A 20,225-nucleotide genomic window follows, 5' to 3' on the forward strand; every position below is an offset into this window, starting at 1 on the left:
TCAGTTATTGCTTTGCCTCTGTTCATAATATTTACAGTTTCTTTAATGACAGCGATTGTACCAAGGGACTGGCGCAAGTCAAATGTGGTGCCCATTTTCAAAAAGGGTGCTAGGTCTTCACCAGGAAATATAGACCAGTAAGCTTAACATCCATAGTGGGAAACATGTTTGAGGGCCTTCTAAGAGACTAGATACAAGATTATGTAACTGTCAATAATATAATACGTGATAGCCAACATGGCTTTACTAAGAACAGAAGCTGTCATACTAACCTGATTTGTTTTTATGAGGAGGTGAGTAGAAGCCTGGACAGAGGGAAGGCTGTCAATACTGTGTTTTTGGACTTTGCAAAGGCGTTTGATACTATCCCACACGGACGACTATTGGGTAAATTGAGGTTTCGTGGTTTAGAAAATATAATTTGTAATTGGATTGAAAATTGGCTTCATGATCGTATCCAAAGAGTTGTGGTCAACAATTCCTACTCTGAATAGTCCCTGGTTATAAGTGGTGCACCCCAAGGTTCTGTGCTGGGTCCACTGTTATTTAACTTTTCATTAATGACATAGAGGATGGTATTAATAGTGCTGTGTCTATTTTTGCAGCTGACACCAAACTTTGTAGTACAGTCTATGAAAGATGCTAGTTACAAGCTGACTTGGATAAACTTACTGTTTGGGCCTCCATTTGGCAAATGAGGTTCAATATAGATAAATGTAAAGTTATACACCCGGGGGCTAAAATTCTGCATGCATCATATGTCCTAGTGGTGTAAACCTGGGAGAGTCACTTGCTGAGAAGGATCTGGGTGTATTAGTAGATCATTGACTAAATAACAGCATGCAATGCCAGTCAGCTGCCTCTAAGGCCAACAGAACTTTGTCTCGTATTAAATAAGGTATGGACTAGCGGGACAGGGATGTAAAATTGCCACTATACAAAGCATTACTACGGCAAATGTGGTTCAGTTCTGGGCACCAGTCCATAAAAAGGATGCCCTGGAGTTAGAAAAAGTGAAAAGGAGAGCAACTAAACTCATAAAGGGCTATGAACAAATATTAAAATAACTGAATTTGTTTAGCCTTGAAAAAAGACTTCTAAAGCTACTTTTACACTAGCGGCAGCCTTTTCTGGCAGGCTGATCCGGCAGGTTAACAGTGCACTAGCGGCAGCACGGATCCGGCAGGCTGTTCACCCGACGGAACAGCCTGCCGGAGAAGGCTGCCGCTAGTGTGAAAGTAGCCTAAGGGGGGACATAATTAACCTATACAAATATATAAACGGACCATACAAAAAATATGGAGGGAAGCTATTCTGTGTTAAACCCCCCTCAAAAAACAAAGAGCCACTCCCTACGCCTGGAGAAAAAAAGATTCAGTCATAAGAGGCGAGAAGCATGCTTTACAGTAAGGTCTGTGAATCTCTGGAATAGCCACAGGAGCTGGTCACAGCAAATACAGTAGATGGCTTCAAGAAAGGTTTAGATGACTTTTTAATTCAAAATAACATTGAGGCTTATCACAATGTATAGAAATCATGTTCTACAAACCCTTTCCCTTTGGCCCAACCCCTTTTTAAAAGGAAGATGGACATTGATACAGGGATTTGTTCTGTGGGTCGATATAGCAGGATTAGATTACAGGTTGGACTTAATGGACTTTTGTCTTTTTCCAACCCTAACAACGATGTAACTAGGTAACAAAACATAGTCATAGGAATCGATGCTCCATAACTTATATTACATGGGGAATGCAAGTAGTTACTGAGACATAAGAAAAGGTTACTTACAGGTCTTCTTTAAGTACTACTGATAAAAAGGTATTGAGTTGGCAGGCATGGGGTTTGTCAAATCTAAACAATGGAGTTAGGCTATGTTCAAATTCGCATCAAAGGCTGCATGTTGTACTGATTTTTACAATTTATTTGCTCTGACAGTTACAATACATCTATTTAAAGTGTCTGATCTGTGGGGGTTTGACTGCGCTGGGGCCCCACTGATCACAAGAATGTGGGCTCATGTCCCCCCATTTGCAAGAAGCAGCATGCTCGCTGCCACTCCAATCAACTTTAAGGGCCTTTCTGAGATAACAGAGTACAAGCACTCACCTATCTTTGGCATGCCTGTCTGCCGCTCAGTTCAAATGGAGAATACGAGCCCTTGTTTTCATGATTGGATGGAGTCCTAGCAGTCAAACCTCTGCGGATCAGTGCTCCATTCACTTCTATGGGAGTTAGACTGCTGGTACCGAAGGGAGGGGTACCTTTTAACCAGCCCATGACCCCTTCCAACCGCCAACCCCGATAACAAACGACACCAACACATACTTTAACTTTCTTAATTGCTGAGTGGTGATCGGCCACAGCTTCTTTATTCATTTAAACGGGGCAATACCCAAAACATCTCCATAACCATCGGCGCGGTATGCCAACCGCTGGACTCCCAGCGGGCAAGGCCGCCATCCCCTTCCAGCAAATCTCCACTGCATTCAAATGCCGCCTGCTGTGACTTCAAAGAACTCAAACCAGAACTTGCAGTACTAGGAAATAGACAGTATAAACCAGATATCTAGGGCAAACTGAACAAATCAACTGCCAATTCGAATCCTGAATAGGGGATAGAAAGCGGGACCACAACGCTTCCACTGTCAAGAGGAAGTGCCTGGGGAGGGGGGGGGGGGGAGGGGTATATATATGCCTGAGGCGTTCTCAGCAACTCCCCGTGATCTAAAGCAGGGGTCCCCTGCCATTTAACTCCTAAAGTACCATATCCCAGCAGATTACATGCATATGAATCCTGTGAAGGGGCCAGTATCAGATAACCAGACCGAAGTGGGGGGACAGACCAAGCTCCGCCAATCGCAGCAGGCTCCAACTTAATGCTGTTCTTATTGTACTGTATAATCCTATACTTCAGTTTCCTTTTATAGGAATACTATATTCAGATAAATGATCCTTTTGCCTTTAAGAATGGTGGGTAGCTGATAGCTTGAGATCTCACCATCTAATGCCTCATGCACACGACCGTTGTTGTGTCCCGTGTCCGTTGTTCATGATTTTCTGCGGACCCATTGACTTTCAATGGGTCCGTGGAAAACTTGGCTAATGCACTGTTTGTCATCCGCGTCCGTGATCAGTGTTTCCAGTCCGTGAAAAAAATATGACCTGTCCTATTTTTTTTTTTTTTCACGGACAACGGTTCGCGGACCCATTCAAGTCAATGGGTCCGTGAAAAAACACGGAGGCACACAAGATTGTCATCCGCGTCCGTTTTTTTCCTATTATTTGCATGGCAAACTTGATTTTTTTTTTTTTTTTTATTCATGCCTGGAGATCCTCCAAAAATAAAGGAAGACACACGGAAACAAAAACGGACACGGGTCACGGAACAACGGAACCCCTTTTTGCGGACCGCAAAAAAATACTGTTGTGTGCATGAGGCCTTATGCAAAGGAAGCTGAAGTCAGATACACGACAGTTACCTTCCTTTGTCAATATCTTCATTACCTCTCTGGGTTGTCTGGAGATACTGTGATCTTTTCTCTTCTATGGGCTGGTACATAGAACAAAGTATGGAGTTTGAATAACTCTTAAGAATGGCTGCTGAGGTGCAGGTTGTCCTCGGGCATCACACACACAGACCTTCTTCTTTCCTGCTCTGTGAACACACACATTTAGTGTAGGGCGGAGGCTTGTTAGACCCTCCCACTCCCCATGCAACTTTATGAGAACCTATTAACAAGGACAGTTTACATGAAACACAATCACAACATTTAAAGGGGTTCTGCAGTTTGTTTAAACTGATGATCTATCCCCTGGCGTTGAATCTGCAGTCCGCAGTCACTGCAGCGAAGAAGCCAGCAGCCGCTGAGCATCCTTCCCTCGCTACTACTGATTTGATACATATGCAAATTAACCTGAGATGAGTCCTGTCCCTGACTCATCTCACACACAGGACACTTCTCAGGTTAATTTGCATATGTATCAAATCGTTTTTTTGACACAATAAAAGCACACAGAGCTATGGGGACTGGGTATTGCGGATGTGCTAGCAGCGATCTAGCAACCCATGTCCTCAGCTCTATACACAGGTTCCCTTTAAGCCATCAGGGGTATTGCTAGCATCCAGGTGCGATTTTGACACATCTCATTGCAAATATATTTACGAAGCAAGTAAGCCAAACGCAATAATTCACTGCGCCTGGTCTGCAGAGGAGTTGTGCCTTAGCGGAGCAGGGGTATGTCTTAGCAAAATTCTGGTACAAGCTTGCGTTGTGAGGATCCAGCTGGCGGTTCCGTCACCGGAACTACCTACTGGATCCGAAAATCAGTATGCAAACGGATATCATTTGTAGACGGATCCGGATGTGGATCAGTCTGACAAATGCATTGAAATACCGGATCCGTCTCTCCGGTGTCATCCAGAAAAACGGATCGGTATTTATTATTTTCACATTTTTAAAGGTCTGGGCATGCACAGACCTGAAGAACGGATCCGTTAATGCGGCACTAATACATTAATGCCGGCATTCCGGCAAGTGTTCCGCATGCTGCGGTATTCTCTCTGGCCAAATACCGTAAGAGGGACTGAACTGATGTATCCTGAACGGAATGCTCTCCATTCAGAATGCATTAGGATTAAACTGATCAGTTTTTTTCAGGTATTGAGCCCCTAGGACGGAACTCAATACCGGAAAAGAATAACGCTAGTGTGAAAGTACCCTAAGCCAACCAATATGTTGTATAAAGCTAAACAAAAGAGCCTAGTCATGCACTACATTTATCATCCAGCCTGAGCCTTTGTGATAAGTTTACGCTATTTACATTTTAGACAGGATTAGTAAATCTGCCCCATAGTGACTGGACGGTTATTCAATATTAAGTTAGGACTAGAAAAAAGATCTGTGGATCACTTCGGCTAGGCAATGTGGATCAGGTGCTCTTGGTCTGAGTGGCCCACCCAGCCACAGATAAATGGATACAAATGGAGAGAAATAGACCAGGCACTCTATATATGTTTGTCAAAAGTGAGATTTTTATTTGATACGTATATAAAATATATTAATAAAATCAACATAAACTGTGACCAATAATATTAGAAGTAAATCACAATAAATAGCAGCAATAATACGTGTCCAATATCGCAATAGTATGAATAAAACCGCAACAATGGTAGTTCAAGTGATGATCCAGCGGTACCGCTATTAGAGTCCAACAGAAAACCGCAAACTAGTATGCGTTTATATGGCCCTTTGGGTCATACAGTAATAGTACAAAGTCACGGGTGGTTCTGAATCCAAACTGTCGGATATATATCTACCACTTCTGGCTTTTTATGCCAGCACAAAATGGCAATTTGCAGCACAAAGTAACAAGTTCAAAGTTGTTAGGTGTATATGGTTTCGCTTATGGCTAGATGTGCCAATATAAACAGACATAATCCCAGTTGTTTTCAATAAAACAGGAAGACCAGTCGGTTGGTATAGTGAGCATTCAGGGTGGCGTCCCACCTATTTGTAATTGCTATTGGACTAATACCTTAGTCTGGTCGTTCCACTCCTCTAGACGCTGATGTGATGGTTTGGTGGGAATTAGCTGACTGTGCCTTGTATCATCAGCGGGTATAGCGTTCCGTAAGACCATGCGTCATCGGAGTTATTTCTGAGGTTCCAAAGTTTAATTCAAGTCTGGGGGAGACTCTTTGCCAGCATGCCGGAGTAAGGTGTAGCCCATACGCGTTTCGAAGGTGTGCCCCTTCATCAGTGGTAACCTTACAGCCTTTCCCCTCCTTCTTTTATACTGGGATGGATGTCAAAGACCGGACTGGAATCACAGTACTTTATTGGTAGACATAAAACCCGGATTTTAAAATGTGGTTCTTTGTGCGTTTCCTGAGCGGATTATCTTATCAAGGTGCGTTTTCTATAAAAAAGCTGCTTACATACATTAAAATACAATAAATATTTGAAAATGTGTAATTTATTAGATACCACTTATAGTAAATACTAAAAACATGGTTATATATAATAAAAAATATAATTTTATATGATAAAAAGTATACTAAAATTATACTAGCCATTTCAGAAATAGTTACTCGAATTAATTCCTGATGCAACTATATATGTCTCTGCTGTACAATACAATAATACATTTTTCTCTATTTTTCTATATATATTAATACTTTCATTTATTGAATTTGACATAGATTCAATATGGAATCTTATTGAGAATAGAGGTTGTGCAGATATCCACATAACAATAATATCGGAAATGTCAGCAATATGGAAAATATCATCCTCACATATAGAGCAATCATTTCTCAATTTGTTATGTAAATATGAGGACGCAGTTATTCCCTAGTAGATGATTTTAATAGACGTCAATAGGATAATGTTATAATCTCACCAAAAAAAGAAACATTCACAAAAATCCAAATAGTTCCCAATCTGCATTTAACCCATTTGGTGCCAGTGAACCAAAGTCGAATATAAATTTTGATTTCTAATCTGGACATCTTTTTTATCAGATCGCCTCCCCTCCAGTCCGGCTGTATATATCAGACCAGTAGGGTCTTTATTATGATGAATTTTAAAGTGCTTAGATACGGTGTGGTTCTCATAGCCCCGGCGTATGTTGGCCACATGTTCAGAGACCCTCTTTTTGAAAAGTCTCTTCGTGCAGCCGACATATTGTTTTTTGCAGGGGCATGTTAACAAATAGATGACACTCCTGCTATTGCAAGTCAACCATTGCTATTGGAAATGGCCTTCACAGTTTTTTTAGGAAAATTAGTTAACTTGCAATTTGGGCAAGAGTTGCATCTATAGAACCCTTCAAAGCACAACCAATGTTTATCTTTAGGTTAATTCAGTCTTTTGACCGTGGGGGCTATCTTTACGCCCAGATTTTCAGCACGTGTATAAACTATTTTGGGTTTTATTGGTAACATGGGTCCTATAATTTTATCTTTCAATAGAAAGGGCCAATGTTTAATAATGCTAGCTTCTAACTTTTTATGTTGGGTGTTAAAAGGCAGTACTATTTGCAGCCCCTCCTGTAACGTCAAATCATTTTGGGATTCTATAGTTTTATCCACAAAAAAATCTTTACGATCCAAATCAATAATTTTATTTAATGCTCTTTCAATACATTGGTTAGGGTAATTTTTCTCCATAAATTGCTGTTTTAGATTTTCAGCCTCTTTCATAAATGTATCATTGTTTGTACAGTTTCTTTTAAGGCGTCTGAACTGGCTAGTGGGGACATTTAGCAGCCACCTTGGTAGGTGGCAGCTAGAATGTAGAATAAAATTATTCTTAGCTGTTGGCTTGTGGTAGGTGCTACAGATCAGTTTATCTGCATTGACATCAATATTCAAATCCAAAAATTCAATATGGGTTTTGCTAGTATTGGATGTGAAGCGGAGGTTCAGATTATTATAATTATATTCAATGCTGAGTCTGATCCTCTCCATATAAAAATGACGTCATCTATATACCGTTTCCAGAGCACCAGATCCGCCCCCAGTCTCGGCAAGATATATTCATCTTACCAGTTTGACATAAATGAGCATAACTGGGGGCGAATCTGGTGCCCATCGCGGTACCAGACTTTTGTAGATAAAATTCCTCATCAAAGGAAAAATAATTATGTTTTAATATAAAATTAGCAGCCTCCGATATATAATCCATCTGTGTGGATTTGAATCTACCACTTTTATGTAATTGAGATGTCAATGCCTTCAATCCCTGTTCATGTTTTATCGATGTATATAAGGATTGGACATCTAACGTACCTAATATACAGCTCTGGTCTACTGTAAAATTTTCTAAAATTTTAATAATTTGTGTGGTATCTTTTAAGTAAAATTTAGTATCTTTAACTATAGGCTGCAATTGGCGATCCACATATTGTGAGAGATTGGCCGTCAAGGAGTTAATACCCAAAATTATCGGGCGGCCTGGAGGATTTATCAAACACTTATGCACTTTCGGTAAATAATAAAAAAACGGAAGTCTGCATTGTGTGTTTAATATAAATTTCACCTCACTCTCCAATAAAATGTTCGTCCGTGCGCCTTTCTCACATAACTCCACTAATTCTGGATAAAAATCATTTGTTGGGTCCTTCATCAGTTTAATATATATCTCCATATCTGTTAGTTGTCTATAGCATTCTTTCCTATAGTCTTCTGTATTTAGAATTACTATAGCTCCGCCTTTATCCGCGGGTCGGATTGTGATTTCTTCATTTTTCTGGAATAACTTGATAGCCGCAATTTCCTGATTAGAAAGGTTTGATCTATTTTTGTTTTTATTCCCCTTGTTTATGGATCTGAGGTCCAGAAAAATAGAGAAAAATGTATTATTGTATTGTACAGCAGAGACATATATAGTTGCATCATGAATTAATTCGAGTAACTATTTCTGAAATGGCTATTTTAGTATACTTTTTATCATATAAAATTATATTTTTATTATATATAACCATGTTTTTAGTATTTACTATAAGTGGTATCTAATAAATTACACATTTTTAAATATTTATTGTATTTTAATGTATGTAAGCAGCTTTTTTATAGAAAACGCACCTTGATAAGATAATCCGCTCAGGAAACGCACAAAGAACCACATTTTAAAATCCGGGTTTTATGTCTACCAATAAAGTACTGTGATTCCGGTCCGGTGTTTGACATCCATCCCAGTATAAAAGAAGGAGGGGAAAGGCTGTAAGGTTACCACTGATAAAGGGGCACACCCCCGAAACGCGTATGGGCTACACCTTACTCCGGCATGCTGGCAAAGAGTCTCCCCCAGACTTGAATTAAACTTTGGAACCTCAGAAATAACTCCGATGACGCATGGTCTTACGGAACGCTATACTCGCTGATGATACAAGGCACAGTCAGCTAATTCCCACCAAACCATCACATCAGCGTCTAGAGGAGTGGAACGACCAGACTAAGGTATTAGTCCAATAGCAATTACAAATAGGTAGGACGCCACCCTGAATGCTCACTATACCAACCGACTGGTCTTCCTGTTTTATTGAAAACAACTGGGATTATGTCTGTTTATATTGGCACATCTAGCCATAAGCGAAACCATATACACCTAACAACTTTGAACTTGTGACTTTGTGCTGCAAATTGCCATTTTGTGCTGCATAAAAAGCCAGAAGTGGTAGATATATATCCGACAGTTTGGATTCAGAACCACCCGTGACTTTGTACTATTACTGTATGACCCAAAGGGCCATATAAACGCATACTAGTTTGCGGTTTTCTGTTGGACTCTAATAGCGGTACCGCTGGATCATCACTTGAACTACCATTGTTGCGGTTTTATTCATACTATTGCGATATTGGACACGTATTATTGCTGCTATTTATTGTGATTTACTTCTAATATTATTGGTCACCGTTTATGTTGATTTTATTAATATATTTTATATACGTATCAAATAAAAATCTCACTTTTGACAACATATATAGAGTTCCTGGTCTATTTCTCTCTAAATCTAGGACTACAGAACCTACAGAAGAATACACCAGAGCTCTAATGCACAACAATTATATTCAGAGACCCAAAGGTGATGCCTTCTCTGGTTGTTGGCACTCTTGTTTCTCTTCTCCATTTGACACAGACCACCATGAAATTTTTTTCCAAACCTGACTTGACATCTTAGATTCCTCATTTTTTCCATCGTCCCCCCTCACTTTTAACACAAACTCTCCACCCTAGTGTCTTAACAGTGCCATCCTGGTACTACCCTTGATTACTGTGCCTACTGTGTTGCCCAGTACAATGTCCTGTCTTCCCCCAAACACTCTTGATTACGCCTGTTATTTACTGTGTGTGCATGAGGAAGAACCACAGCACTAACAACTGGAGTGCACCCTTCCCCCATGTACTCCACCTTTCATCATCTGCTCTGGGTATGACCACTGTGGTCCAGGGTGACATTGACACCTTCGGTGTCAGGAATGGTCTTGATCATCTATTCCTGCTTCAGTTAGCATGAAACGGCCATCACTGTTATATCAATTTCTCATGTACTTGGATTTTAGAAAAAGACTCAACTCATCCACTTGCATGTGCAGAGGCAGTCGCTCCTCTCTTGATGCTGAAGGAACTGCGCTCAAGCGTGAGCATGTCACCGTGCGATCATGCTGGGAGCGCATGTTGATACAACCCCCACCCTAAAATCAAGCCAATTCTTTTCTATTATAGGTTAAGCTTCCTGAATACTACAAACCCTGGATGGATATAGCAGAACACTTAGCGGAACTAATTGAAGAAAAGAAACTGCAGGGTGAGGTCGCCAAGGTGAGTGTGACGTTCCAAGAGTTATATGATGATGTATATGTGATGTATAGGGTACTATTCTAAGAAAACCGTATTCTTTACAGTAACTGTTGCTATGGGTTATCATTTGACTCTGACTCAGTTGCGGTGGCAATACCACCTGGTTGAATTGTAATGTGACGGTTACTAGAACATGACAAAATTGCTATAATGACATAGTTAAAAATGCGAATATATCTCCCAGCTCTTAAAGGGACTGTCTGACTTCAGCAAGTGACATTTATCATATAGAGGAAGTTGAAGAGGACCTTTCACTTGTATAAACTATGTGAACTGAGTATGCTGCCATATAGAGCGGCGCCTGGGGATCTCACTGCACTTACTATTATCCCCGGGCGCCGCTCCGTTCTCCCGTTATAGGCTCCGGTACCTTTGCTCCTTAAGTTATAGTAGGCGGGTCTTCCCTTGTCCTGTGGGCGTCTCCTTCTCCTAGGCTGCAGCGCTGGCCAATCGCCAGGAGACGCCCACAGGACAAGGGAAGACCCGCCTACTATAACTTAAAGGGGTTCTGCACTTTCATTTAACTGATGATCTATCCTCTGGATAGATCATCAGCTTCTGATCGGCGGGGGTCCGACACCCGGGACCCCCGCCGATCAGCTGTTTGAGAAGGCAGCGGCGCTCCAGCAGCGCCGCGGCCTTCTCACTGTTTACCGCCGGGCCGCCCGCCCACTGACGTCACGACTTGTATCAACTAGAGTGGGCGCGGCTAAGCTCCATTCAAGTGAACAGAGCTTAGCCGCGCCCACTCTAGTTGATACAAGTCGTGACGTCAGTGGGCGGGCGGCCCGGCGGTAAACAGTGAGAAGGCCGCGGCGCTGCTGGAACGCCGCTGCCTTCTCAAACAGCTGATCGGCGGGGGTCCCGGGTGTCGGACCCCCGCCGATCAGAAGCTGATGATCTATCCAGAGGATAGATCATCAGTTAAATAAAAGTGAAGAACCCCTTTAAGGAGCAAAGGTACCGGAGCCTAGAACGGGAGAACAGAGCGGCGCCCAGGGATAATAGTAAGTGCAGTGAGATCCCCGGGCGCCGCTCTATATGGCAGCATACTCAGTTCACATAGTTTATACAAGTGAAAGGTCCTCTTTAATACAAGGCACTTACTAATGTATTGTCCATATTGCCTCTAGGGATGAGCGATGAAACATCCGAAGTCGATTCGCATAAAACTTCGTTGTAGTACTGTACAGAGCAGGAGCTCCGTACAGTATTAGAATGTATTGGCTCCGATGAGCTGAAGTTATCGCTTCTCAAAGTCTCTCGAGACTTTGCGCAATAACTTCATAAATTAATTTGTACTATAAAAAACCATTTCCCGAACTCGGGTCCAGTTCCAAGTGGTAGGGGTTTATTAATTGCCTTCTTTGCTGGCTGGATTCATTTTCCCATCACATTATACATGGCTCATGTTCATGGGTTACGACCACCTATTAATCCAACAGCGGTGGTCGTGCGTGTACACTATATGTGGGAAAAACGCTCCGGCCTCTCTGGTGGCCTGGACTGCAGGAGTGCACATAGGCTGCGCTTTTTCTTATAGTGTGCAAGTACAGCCACCGCTTCTGGATTGCATATAATGTGATGATTGGGAAGGAAGAACGTGGAAAAAGAAAACTCCCCCAAATTTTTTTTCCACTTTTCCTCCCAAATAAAACTAAAAAGAAAAACCTCTAAAAACATATTAATAAAAATCCTATGTGGCACATAAAAAAGGCAAATATACTCGAATTATAAACCAAATATGACGCTGAGTACTGATTTTTCACCACCAGAGGGCAGGAGGACATTATAAACGTACTCATTATAATGGAAGGAGTAGTACATTACTCATTTCACTGCTTGGTGAATGCCATCCAGTTATTGCAGAATGCCATCCAGTTATTGCAGCTTTTTTTTAATACAACCTGTGGTTTTGTCTTTCCTTTAGATACCAGAACTGGACACACAGCACCTCAAGGGGCACAGACAACTGCGCCTGGCCCGTGTGATGCTCACTCATATAATTATGGGTTACGTGTGGCAAAACGGAGAGACTGCGGGACTCAAGGTGAGGACGATAACAGAACAGAAGAGATCTGGTGTACAGTGCACTGTCAATTCAGACGATTCCTGCCATGTAAAGCCACAATAGGGATTGCATCTGTATAAAGAGTGCAAAATGTAATAATGTACCCCCTACTGTGAGTCATAGGAATATCATATATCACCAAGGATTTCCAGAACATATAAATGTGCGATGCTGAGGGCACTCTGAGTATCCACCCATACAGTGCCACCCACACAGTGTGCACCCATACAGTGCCACCCACACAGTGTGCACCCATACAGTGCCACCCACACAGTGTGCACCCATACAGTGACACCCACACAGTGTGCACCCATACAGTGCCACCCACACAGTGTGCACCCATACAGTGCCACCCACACAGTACCAGCCACAGTGTGCATCTGCAGTCTCACAAGATCACCGCTAAAGGTTAATTGTCTTTCAAAAATTAAATGTGATTTAATGTGCCACCCACATGTGTGCCAAACACATATCTTTATGCACCGGGTATTCCAACAAACAGGAACACTGGCAGTGCCAGGCTAGATTCCAGAGTGATGGGCTGGTCCCACCACCTGGCTAGTACAGATTCTGAGCTGGGCAGAGCTAGAGGCAGGACCTGTATCTGTGAGCTCCTGGCAAGTAGGCCTAAAAAGAAGCCTGATCCAGGAAACACCATTTCTGAGACTGAAAAGCTGCCAGAGAACAACTTAAGGGCCCATTAACACGAACGTTTGATGGCCGTGTTTTTTTTTTTTTTTTTTTTTTACCTCATATCTAGCATCTGCACCCTGCAACTGTGAATTGCAGAAAGAGCTAATGAGAATGGATTTGCACATTATTGGGAAAGATTGCAAAGTGTACTTAGAGAGAGATCGGTAGTACTACTACTACTACCATCATTGCTGCCTATACACAGCTATTTGAAAAAAATGTACTCTACTGTAACATACGGTGGAACTGTGCATGTTGCTGCTGTATGTACTACAACTACTCCCATCATCAATTCAGTAAAAAGAAACTTTGTTTATCGAAGCCAAACGGCGCTGTCATTGACTCCACCATCTATCTGCCAGCCCCTACATCTGCCCTCCTTCCTACCTATCCACCCAACATCAAGTGCCAGCCAGGAGCCCCAGAGGGTCCTAGGTGTTCTCCTGAGGGAAGAATGGTTCACCCTCCATTAACTGAATGGCCCGGGGTGCGTTGGAGTGATGACAGCCACCAAACCACCACCACTACTAACAGTGCCACAGCTACCGCTTCCCTCCTTCTGGATCTCACCCTGTATGCTTGCTGCACACCCATACAGTGCAACTCAAAGTGTGCACCAGTACAGTGCCACCAAGTATGTCCCATACGGTTCCAGGCACAATATGTCCCTATACAATGTCGCCCCATATAGTGCCACGCACATTATCTCATATACTGCCACCCAAAGTGTGCACCCATAAAGTGGCAGTCCTAGTATATGCAACAGGGGTCCCTTTAAGATGAGATAACTTAACCCTGCTACATCGGTTGCTCTCTGGCTCTGCTGTACTGACAGGCTGACTGAATAACTTTGCTTTAGCTATATGCTGCACTTTCCTTCTGTAGTCTGTCTCCTAAGTTATACCAGGGAACTTTCTTACGGGCTTCTGAGGCTTCAAGCTTCTGCCTCCATGTCCACCTGAGCTTAGGGTGCTCTGGCTGGCTTGGTTTGGGCTAGGGTATGTCCCGAAGAGACATGGCCCTGCACACCTTTACCTAGCTTGGGGTAAGCTAGACTGACTCTCACTGGTCCCCACCCTTCCTGCAGGAAGTGGGACTTGCCCACTCCCCGACAGAGGGGGGTTAGAATGGAATGGTAAGTTCCATTCTATCTACATACAGCTCTGCCGTGTTTGCTGCCACCTGCTGGTGAACCAGGCACATTACATGAACAGTTACATAACATTATTATAAATGCACAGTTTAGAGGGACCTGGAAAAAAGATATAAGTGACAAACAGGTTAGACCATAAAACATAGTAGCAAGGTGCAGAAGTGGTAACACCACTCTGGGGCGGTACTATATGATGGTATATGTAACACCCCAAAGTCAGGGGCATAACTACCATACTGGCAGACCATGCAACTGCTATGGAGCCCAGGGCAAGAGGGGGACCAGTCTTAGTTGGGATCATCTCCTCTTCTACTGGGGGTGAAGACTTGGTCAGGACTCCAACCTCTAAAGGAAGAACTTTTAGCAAACGAGGCAGTGGAAAAATGGCCCAAGGGTCATTGAAAAGGGTTTAGGCGGAAACCCTTCTGTCCTGTGTGTGGGGCCTGGTTTGATACTTGCTATGGGGCCATTACTTCTCTATGTATGCCCACTGCCCAGAGTGACCCCATTTAGTACCACCCATTGTATCTCTACAAAACAGATCAACAACCATGTCCTTCATCCCATTAAATTGGATCATATAGAGGAGTATTGCAACATGCCGGAAAGTAAGTGCAACTTGCTGTATTACATACTGTAGATCCAGGATCGGTGACTGAGACACAAAAATATCAAATTTAGATATGGCATACTGGCCAATTTTGATGGGATCCTAAGTAGAGGTGATTGAATTTCTGCTTATGAAATTCGTTCACACTTCGTTTGGTGGTAAAAGGTAATTTGCGTTATGGATTCCATTACCACGGACCATAACGCAATTCTATGATGGAACGCAGGAGAGGATCCGTTTTGCAGCCCATAGACTTCTATTATGACAGAATGAATAACAGAACGCCTCTAAAGGCATTCGGTTATGCATTCCGTCATAGAATTGCGGTATAGTCCGTGGTAACGGAATCCATAATTCAATTCACCTTTTACCACCAAACGAAGTGTGAACTAATTTCATAAGCAGAAATTCACTCATCTCTAATCCTAAGGCGATCTCAAATAGAGTAAAACAAGGTTACATTTTATCCCTACAGATCCTTTGTTTCCTTGCAGGATAAGCAGTGCTAGGATATCTTAGGCCTCTTTCACACTTGCGTTGTCCGGATCCGGCGTGTACTCCACTTGCCGGAATTACACGCCGGATCCGGAAAAACGCAAGTGTACTGAAAGCATTTGAAGACGGATCCGTCTTCAAAATGCTTTCAGTGTTACTATGGCACCCAGGACGCTATTAAAGTCCTGGTTGCCATAGTAGTAGTGGGGAGCGGGGGAGCAGCATACTTACCATCCGTGCGGCTCCCGGGGATGACGTGTCCATGCGATCACGTGATCCATGTGCTTGGGGCGCCCTGACGTCACTCTGGAGCGCCCCGGGAGCCGCACGGATGGTAAGTATGCTGCTCCCACGCTCCCCACTGCACTTTACCATGGCTGCCGGCAGCCATGGTAACCATTGAGAAAAAGCTAAACGTCGCATCCGGCAATGCGCCGAAACGACGTTTAGCTTAAGGCCGGATCCGGATCAATGCCTTTCAATGGGCATTCATTCCGGATCCGGCCTTGCGGCAAGTGTTCTGGATTTTTGGCCGGAGCAAAAAGCGCAGCATGCTGCGCTATTTGCTGCGGCCAAAAAACGTTCCGTTCCGGAACGGAAGACATCCTGATGCATCCTGAAGGACGGACTGTCCATTCAGAATGCATTAGGAAAATCCTGATCAGTATTCTTCCGGCATAGAGCCCCGACGACGGAACTCTATGCCGGAAGACTATAACGCAGATGTGAAAGAGCCCTTACAACCGCTTATTGACTCACTTACTTAAAAATAAGCATGTTGTCAAGGCCAATTGGGCATGCTTTTGGTGGAGTAGGGAAAAATTGGGCATGGCCTGTATAAAGGGAGGAAGGTGGCAGAGGCCATGAGTCACCTGTAACACCAGTGGCATATACTGTATAATAGGAGCCTGTGTTATCAGCAGGTAAAATGTGGAGGCATTCATATGTATTACTCACAATCAGATAACGGCGAGCTCCTTTATCTACATGCAGGAATTTAATGAAGGAGAGGTTTTACAAAAGGATGACGTAGACATTCTCCATACATCTACATCTCGCAGTACAGGATTATAACTTCATAACTTTACTCTGCAGCCATGCTTATATTACCATTATATAAAAGTCACACTGGAATAGCCTCTATCAGTGTATGTGCTGTATGTGGACTTTGATATTCAAGGATGATTTCAGGGTTTCTCACGTCAACTACAGTCATTTCTGCTCATTCTGGTTGATACATTGGACTTTCATTGGCCGGAACTAATATTTTTTTTTTTTACCATAGATACAAGGAGTCACACCACAATATAGACTATACATACAGTACAGACCAAAAGTTTGGACACCTTCTCATTCAAAGAGTTTTCTTTATTTTCATGACTATGAAAATTGTAGATTCACACTGAAGGCATCAAAACTATGAATTAACACATGTGTAATTATATACATAACAGAAAAGTGTGAAGCAACTGAAAATATGTCATATTCTAGGCAGGGGTCAAGTCCTGGGAAAAAAAGTGTGGGAACTCACCCAAGATCCACTGCAACCGCCCCCCCCCCCCCCCCCCCCCCCTCCAAAAAATAAAAAAGCACAGAAAATCTAGCACTTTTAGAAAAGTTTGTCCTGGGATTCGAACTCATGACCTCTACACATTACAGGCAAGGCATTTGACCTCACAGCCGTAAAAGCTGTTGAGGTAGTTGCTTAAAAAAAAAAAACTAAGACTTCTACTTATACCTAGTGTACAACCATACACATGACAGCTGCCCCAACACACCCAGCTCTGCTACATCCATACACAGTGGGCAGCTGTCATGTGTATGGTTGTACACTAGGTATCAGTAGAAGTCTTATAAAAAAAAAAAAAACACTTTTAGAAAAGTTTGTCCTGGGATTTGAACTCATGACCTCTACACATCAGAGGCAAGGCATTTACCCTCACAGCCATAAAAGCTATCTAGGTAGCTGCTTAAAAAAAAAAAAAATAAGACTTCTACTTATACCTAGTGTACTGATACCTAGTGTACAACCATACACATGACAGCTGCCCCAACACACCCAGCTCTGCTACATCCATACACAGTGGGCAGCTGTCATGTGTATGGTTGTACACTAGGTATCTGTACACTAGGTATCAGTACACTAGGTATAAGTCTTATATTTATTTTTTTTTTTAAGCAACTACCTAGACAGCTTTCATGGCTGTGAGGGTAAATGCCTTCCTCTGATGTGTAGAGGTCGTGAGTTCGAATCCCAGGACAAACTTTTCTAAAAGACATTCTAAATGATCTCGTAGTGAAGGAGATGATGTCAGTAGTGAAGGAGATGATGTCATTAGGGGGCGGGGCGCCATGAGAGGAGTCGCAGGCAGCGGCACCGCACAGACAGCTTCCTCTCAACTGAAGCTGCCCCTCCTCCCTTAGCCTGCCCTGCACAGTGCGCTCCGTCTCCCCCTGTGAATCTGATTCAGCCGTGTTCTCCTGGCTTGAGGCTGAAAGGGAACGGCGTTCCTGCCATGAAAAAAGTGCAGGAACGCCGTTCCCATGCGTTCCCCCTCCACTCGACCCCTGATTCTAGGTTCTTCAAAGTAGCCACCTTTTGCTTTGATTACTGCTTTGCATACTCTTGGCATTCTCTTGATGAGCTTCAAGAGGTAGTCACCTGAAATGATTTTCACTTCACAGGTGTGCCCTGTCAGGTTTAATAAGTGGGATTTCTTGCCTTATAAATGGGGTTGGGACCATCAGTTGCGTTGTGGAGAAGTCAGGTTATAGTCCTACTGAATAGACTGTTAGAATTTGTATTATGGCAAGAAAAAAGCAGCTAAGTAAAGAAAAACGAGTGGCCATCATTACTTTAAGAAATTAAGGTCAGTCAGTCCAAAAAATTGGGAAAACTTTGAAAGTGTCCCCAAGTGCAGTCACAAAAACCATCAAGCACTACAAAGAAACTGGCTCACATGCGGACCACCCCAGGAAAGGAAGACCAAGAGTCGCCTCTGCTGCGGAGGATAAGTTCATCCGAGTCACCAGCCACAGAAATCGCAGGTTAACAGCGGCTCAGATTAGAGACCAGGTCAATGCCACACAGAGTTCTAGCAGCAGACACATCTCTAGAACAACTGTTAAGAGGAGACTGTGTGAATCAGGCCCTCATGGTAGAATATCTGCTAGGAAACCACTGCTAAGGACAGGCAACAAGCAGAAGAGACTTGTTTGGGCTAAAGAACACAAGGAATGGACATTAAACCAGTGGAAATCTGTGCTTTGGTCTGATGAGTCCAAATTTGAGATCTTTGGTTCCAACCACCGTGTCTTTGTGCGACGCAGAAAAGGTGAACGGATGGACTCAACATGCCTGGTTCCCACCGTGAAGCATGGAGGAGGAGGTGTGATGGTGTGGGGGTGCTTTGCTGGTGACACTGTTGGGGATTTATTCAAAATTAAAGGCATACTGAACCAGCATGGCTACCACAGCATCTTGCAGCAGCATGCTATTCCATCCGGTTTGCGTTTAGTTGGACCATCATTTATTTTTCAACAGGACAGACCCCAAACACACCTTCAGGATGTGTAAGGGCTATTTGACCATGAAGGAGAGTGATGGGGTGCTGCGCCAGATGACCTGGCCTCCACAGTCACCGGACCTGAACCCAATCGAGATGGTTTGGGGTGAGCTGGACCGCAGAGTGAAGGCAAAAGGACCAACAAGTGCTAAGCATCTCTGGGAACTCCTTCAAGACTGTTGGAAGACCATTTCAGGTGACTACCTCTTGAAGCTCATCAAGAGAATGCCAAGAGTGTGCAAAGCAGTAATCAAAGCAAAAGGTGGCTACTTTGAAGAACCTAGAATATTACCTATTTTCAGTTGTTTCACACTTTTTTGTTATGTATATAATTCCACATGTGTTAATTCATAGTTTTGATGCCTTCAGTGTGAATCTACAATTTTCATAGTCATGAAAATAAAGAAAACTCTTTGAATGAGAAGGTGTGTCCAAACTTTTGGTCTGTACTGTATATACCACAATATAGACTATACACTTCTTAAAGGGGTTATCCCATCAAAAGGATCATAGTTTAATTTGTCCACGCTGCGACAATGATCATTTTACTAAATATAATGTTTAAGCCAATTCCTACCCTTCTCGCTTAAAACCTCCCCCTTTTACCTCCTTGTTGTACTGTGTCCTCCCTTAGTTACGGCCACCTTTCGTCGGCCGAATGCAATGGCCGCGCATGCGCGGCGAGCGAAACCACCTTGATCCAGTGTGTGGCTGCATTTCTTCTATGAACGCACACGGCGCCGGCCGGGCATGCACGGTTCTTCATTCCCCTGTGCTGCTTCTGAAACAGAGCCGCGCATGCTCTGTTTTTAGCGCAACACAAGTGCGGTAGTAATTATTGTGCCAGCAAGTCCGGAATGCAGGACGTGAGAGGGTAGAGAAAGCGCTGCGGCGTCTCCCGGAATAAAGTTTGGCTATAACGGGAGCGCGCACGCAAGTAAGAGAGGCGGAGTCAACTGATCAGCAGAGCTGACGAGCTGCCCATCAATAGAAAGGACAACGCCCCAGGAAATAGGCGTTAGTACAGAGCGAACAGGAGATGCTGCGATGAAATTAGAAGGTGGGATAACCCCTTTAACAATGAGAAACACCAAGAAGGAAAAGTTATGGAATTATGCAAATTAACCCCATAGGGACACAGCCTTATTTCACCTTAAGGACCAGGCCATTTTTTGCAAATCTGACCAGTGTCACTTTAAGTGCACATAACTTTAAAACGCTTTGACTTATCCAGGCCGTTCTGAGATTGTTTTTTCGTCACATATTGTACTTC

The 20,225-nt window shown here is 43.2% G+C and overlaps 1 protein-coding gene across 2 annotated transcripts in view; it reads left to right on the forward strand.

Annotated features, from left to right (window-relative positions):
- Nucleotides 1–20,225, forward strand: part of IDO2 (indoleamine 2,3-dioxygenase 2) — a 75,287-nt gene that overhangs the window by 11,223 nt on the left and 43,839 nt on the right. For both annotated transcript variants that reach the window (XM_044279198.1, XM_044279199.1), the window contains exons 2-3: nt 10,230–10,325; nt 12,295–12,414. In XM_044279198.1, the coding sequence (XP_044135133.1) occupies nt 10,230–10,325; nt 12,295–12,414 (216 nt within the window). The remainder of the gene's footprint in view (nt 1–10,229; nt 10,326–12,294; nt 12,415–20,225) is intronic.

Source organism: Bufo gargarizans, chromosome 2 (assembly GCF_014858855.1).
Source record: "Bufo gargarizans isolate SCDJY-AF-19 chromosome 2, ASM1485885v1, whole genome shotgun sequence".
Lineage (NCBI taxonomy): Eukaryota > Metazoa > Chordata > Amphibia > Anura > Bufonidae > Bufo > Bufo gargarizans.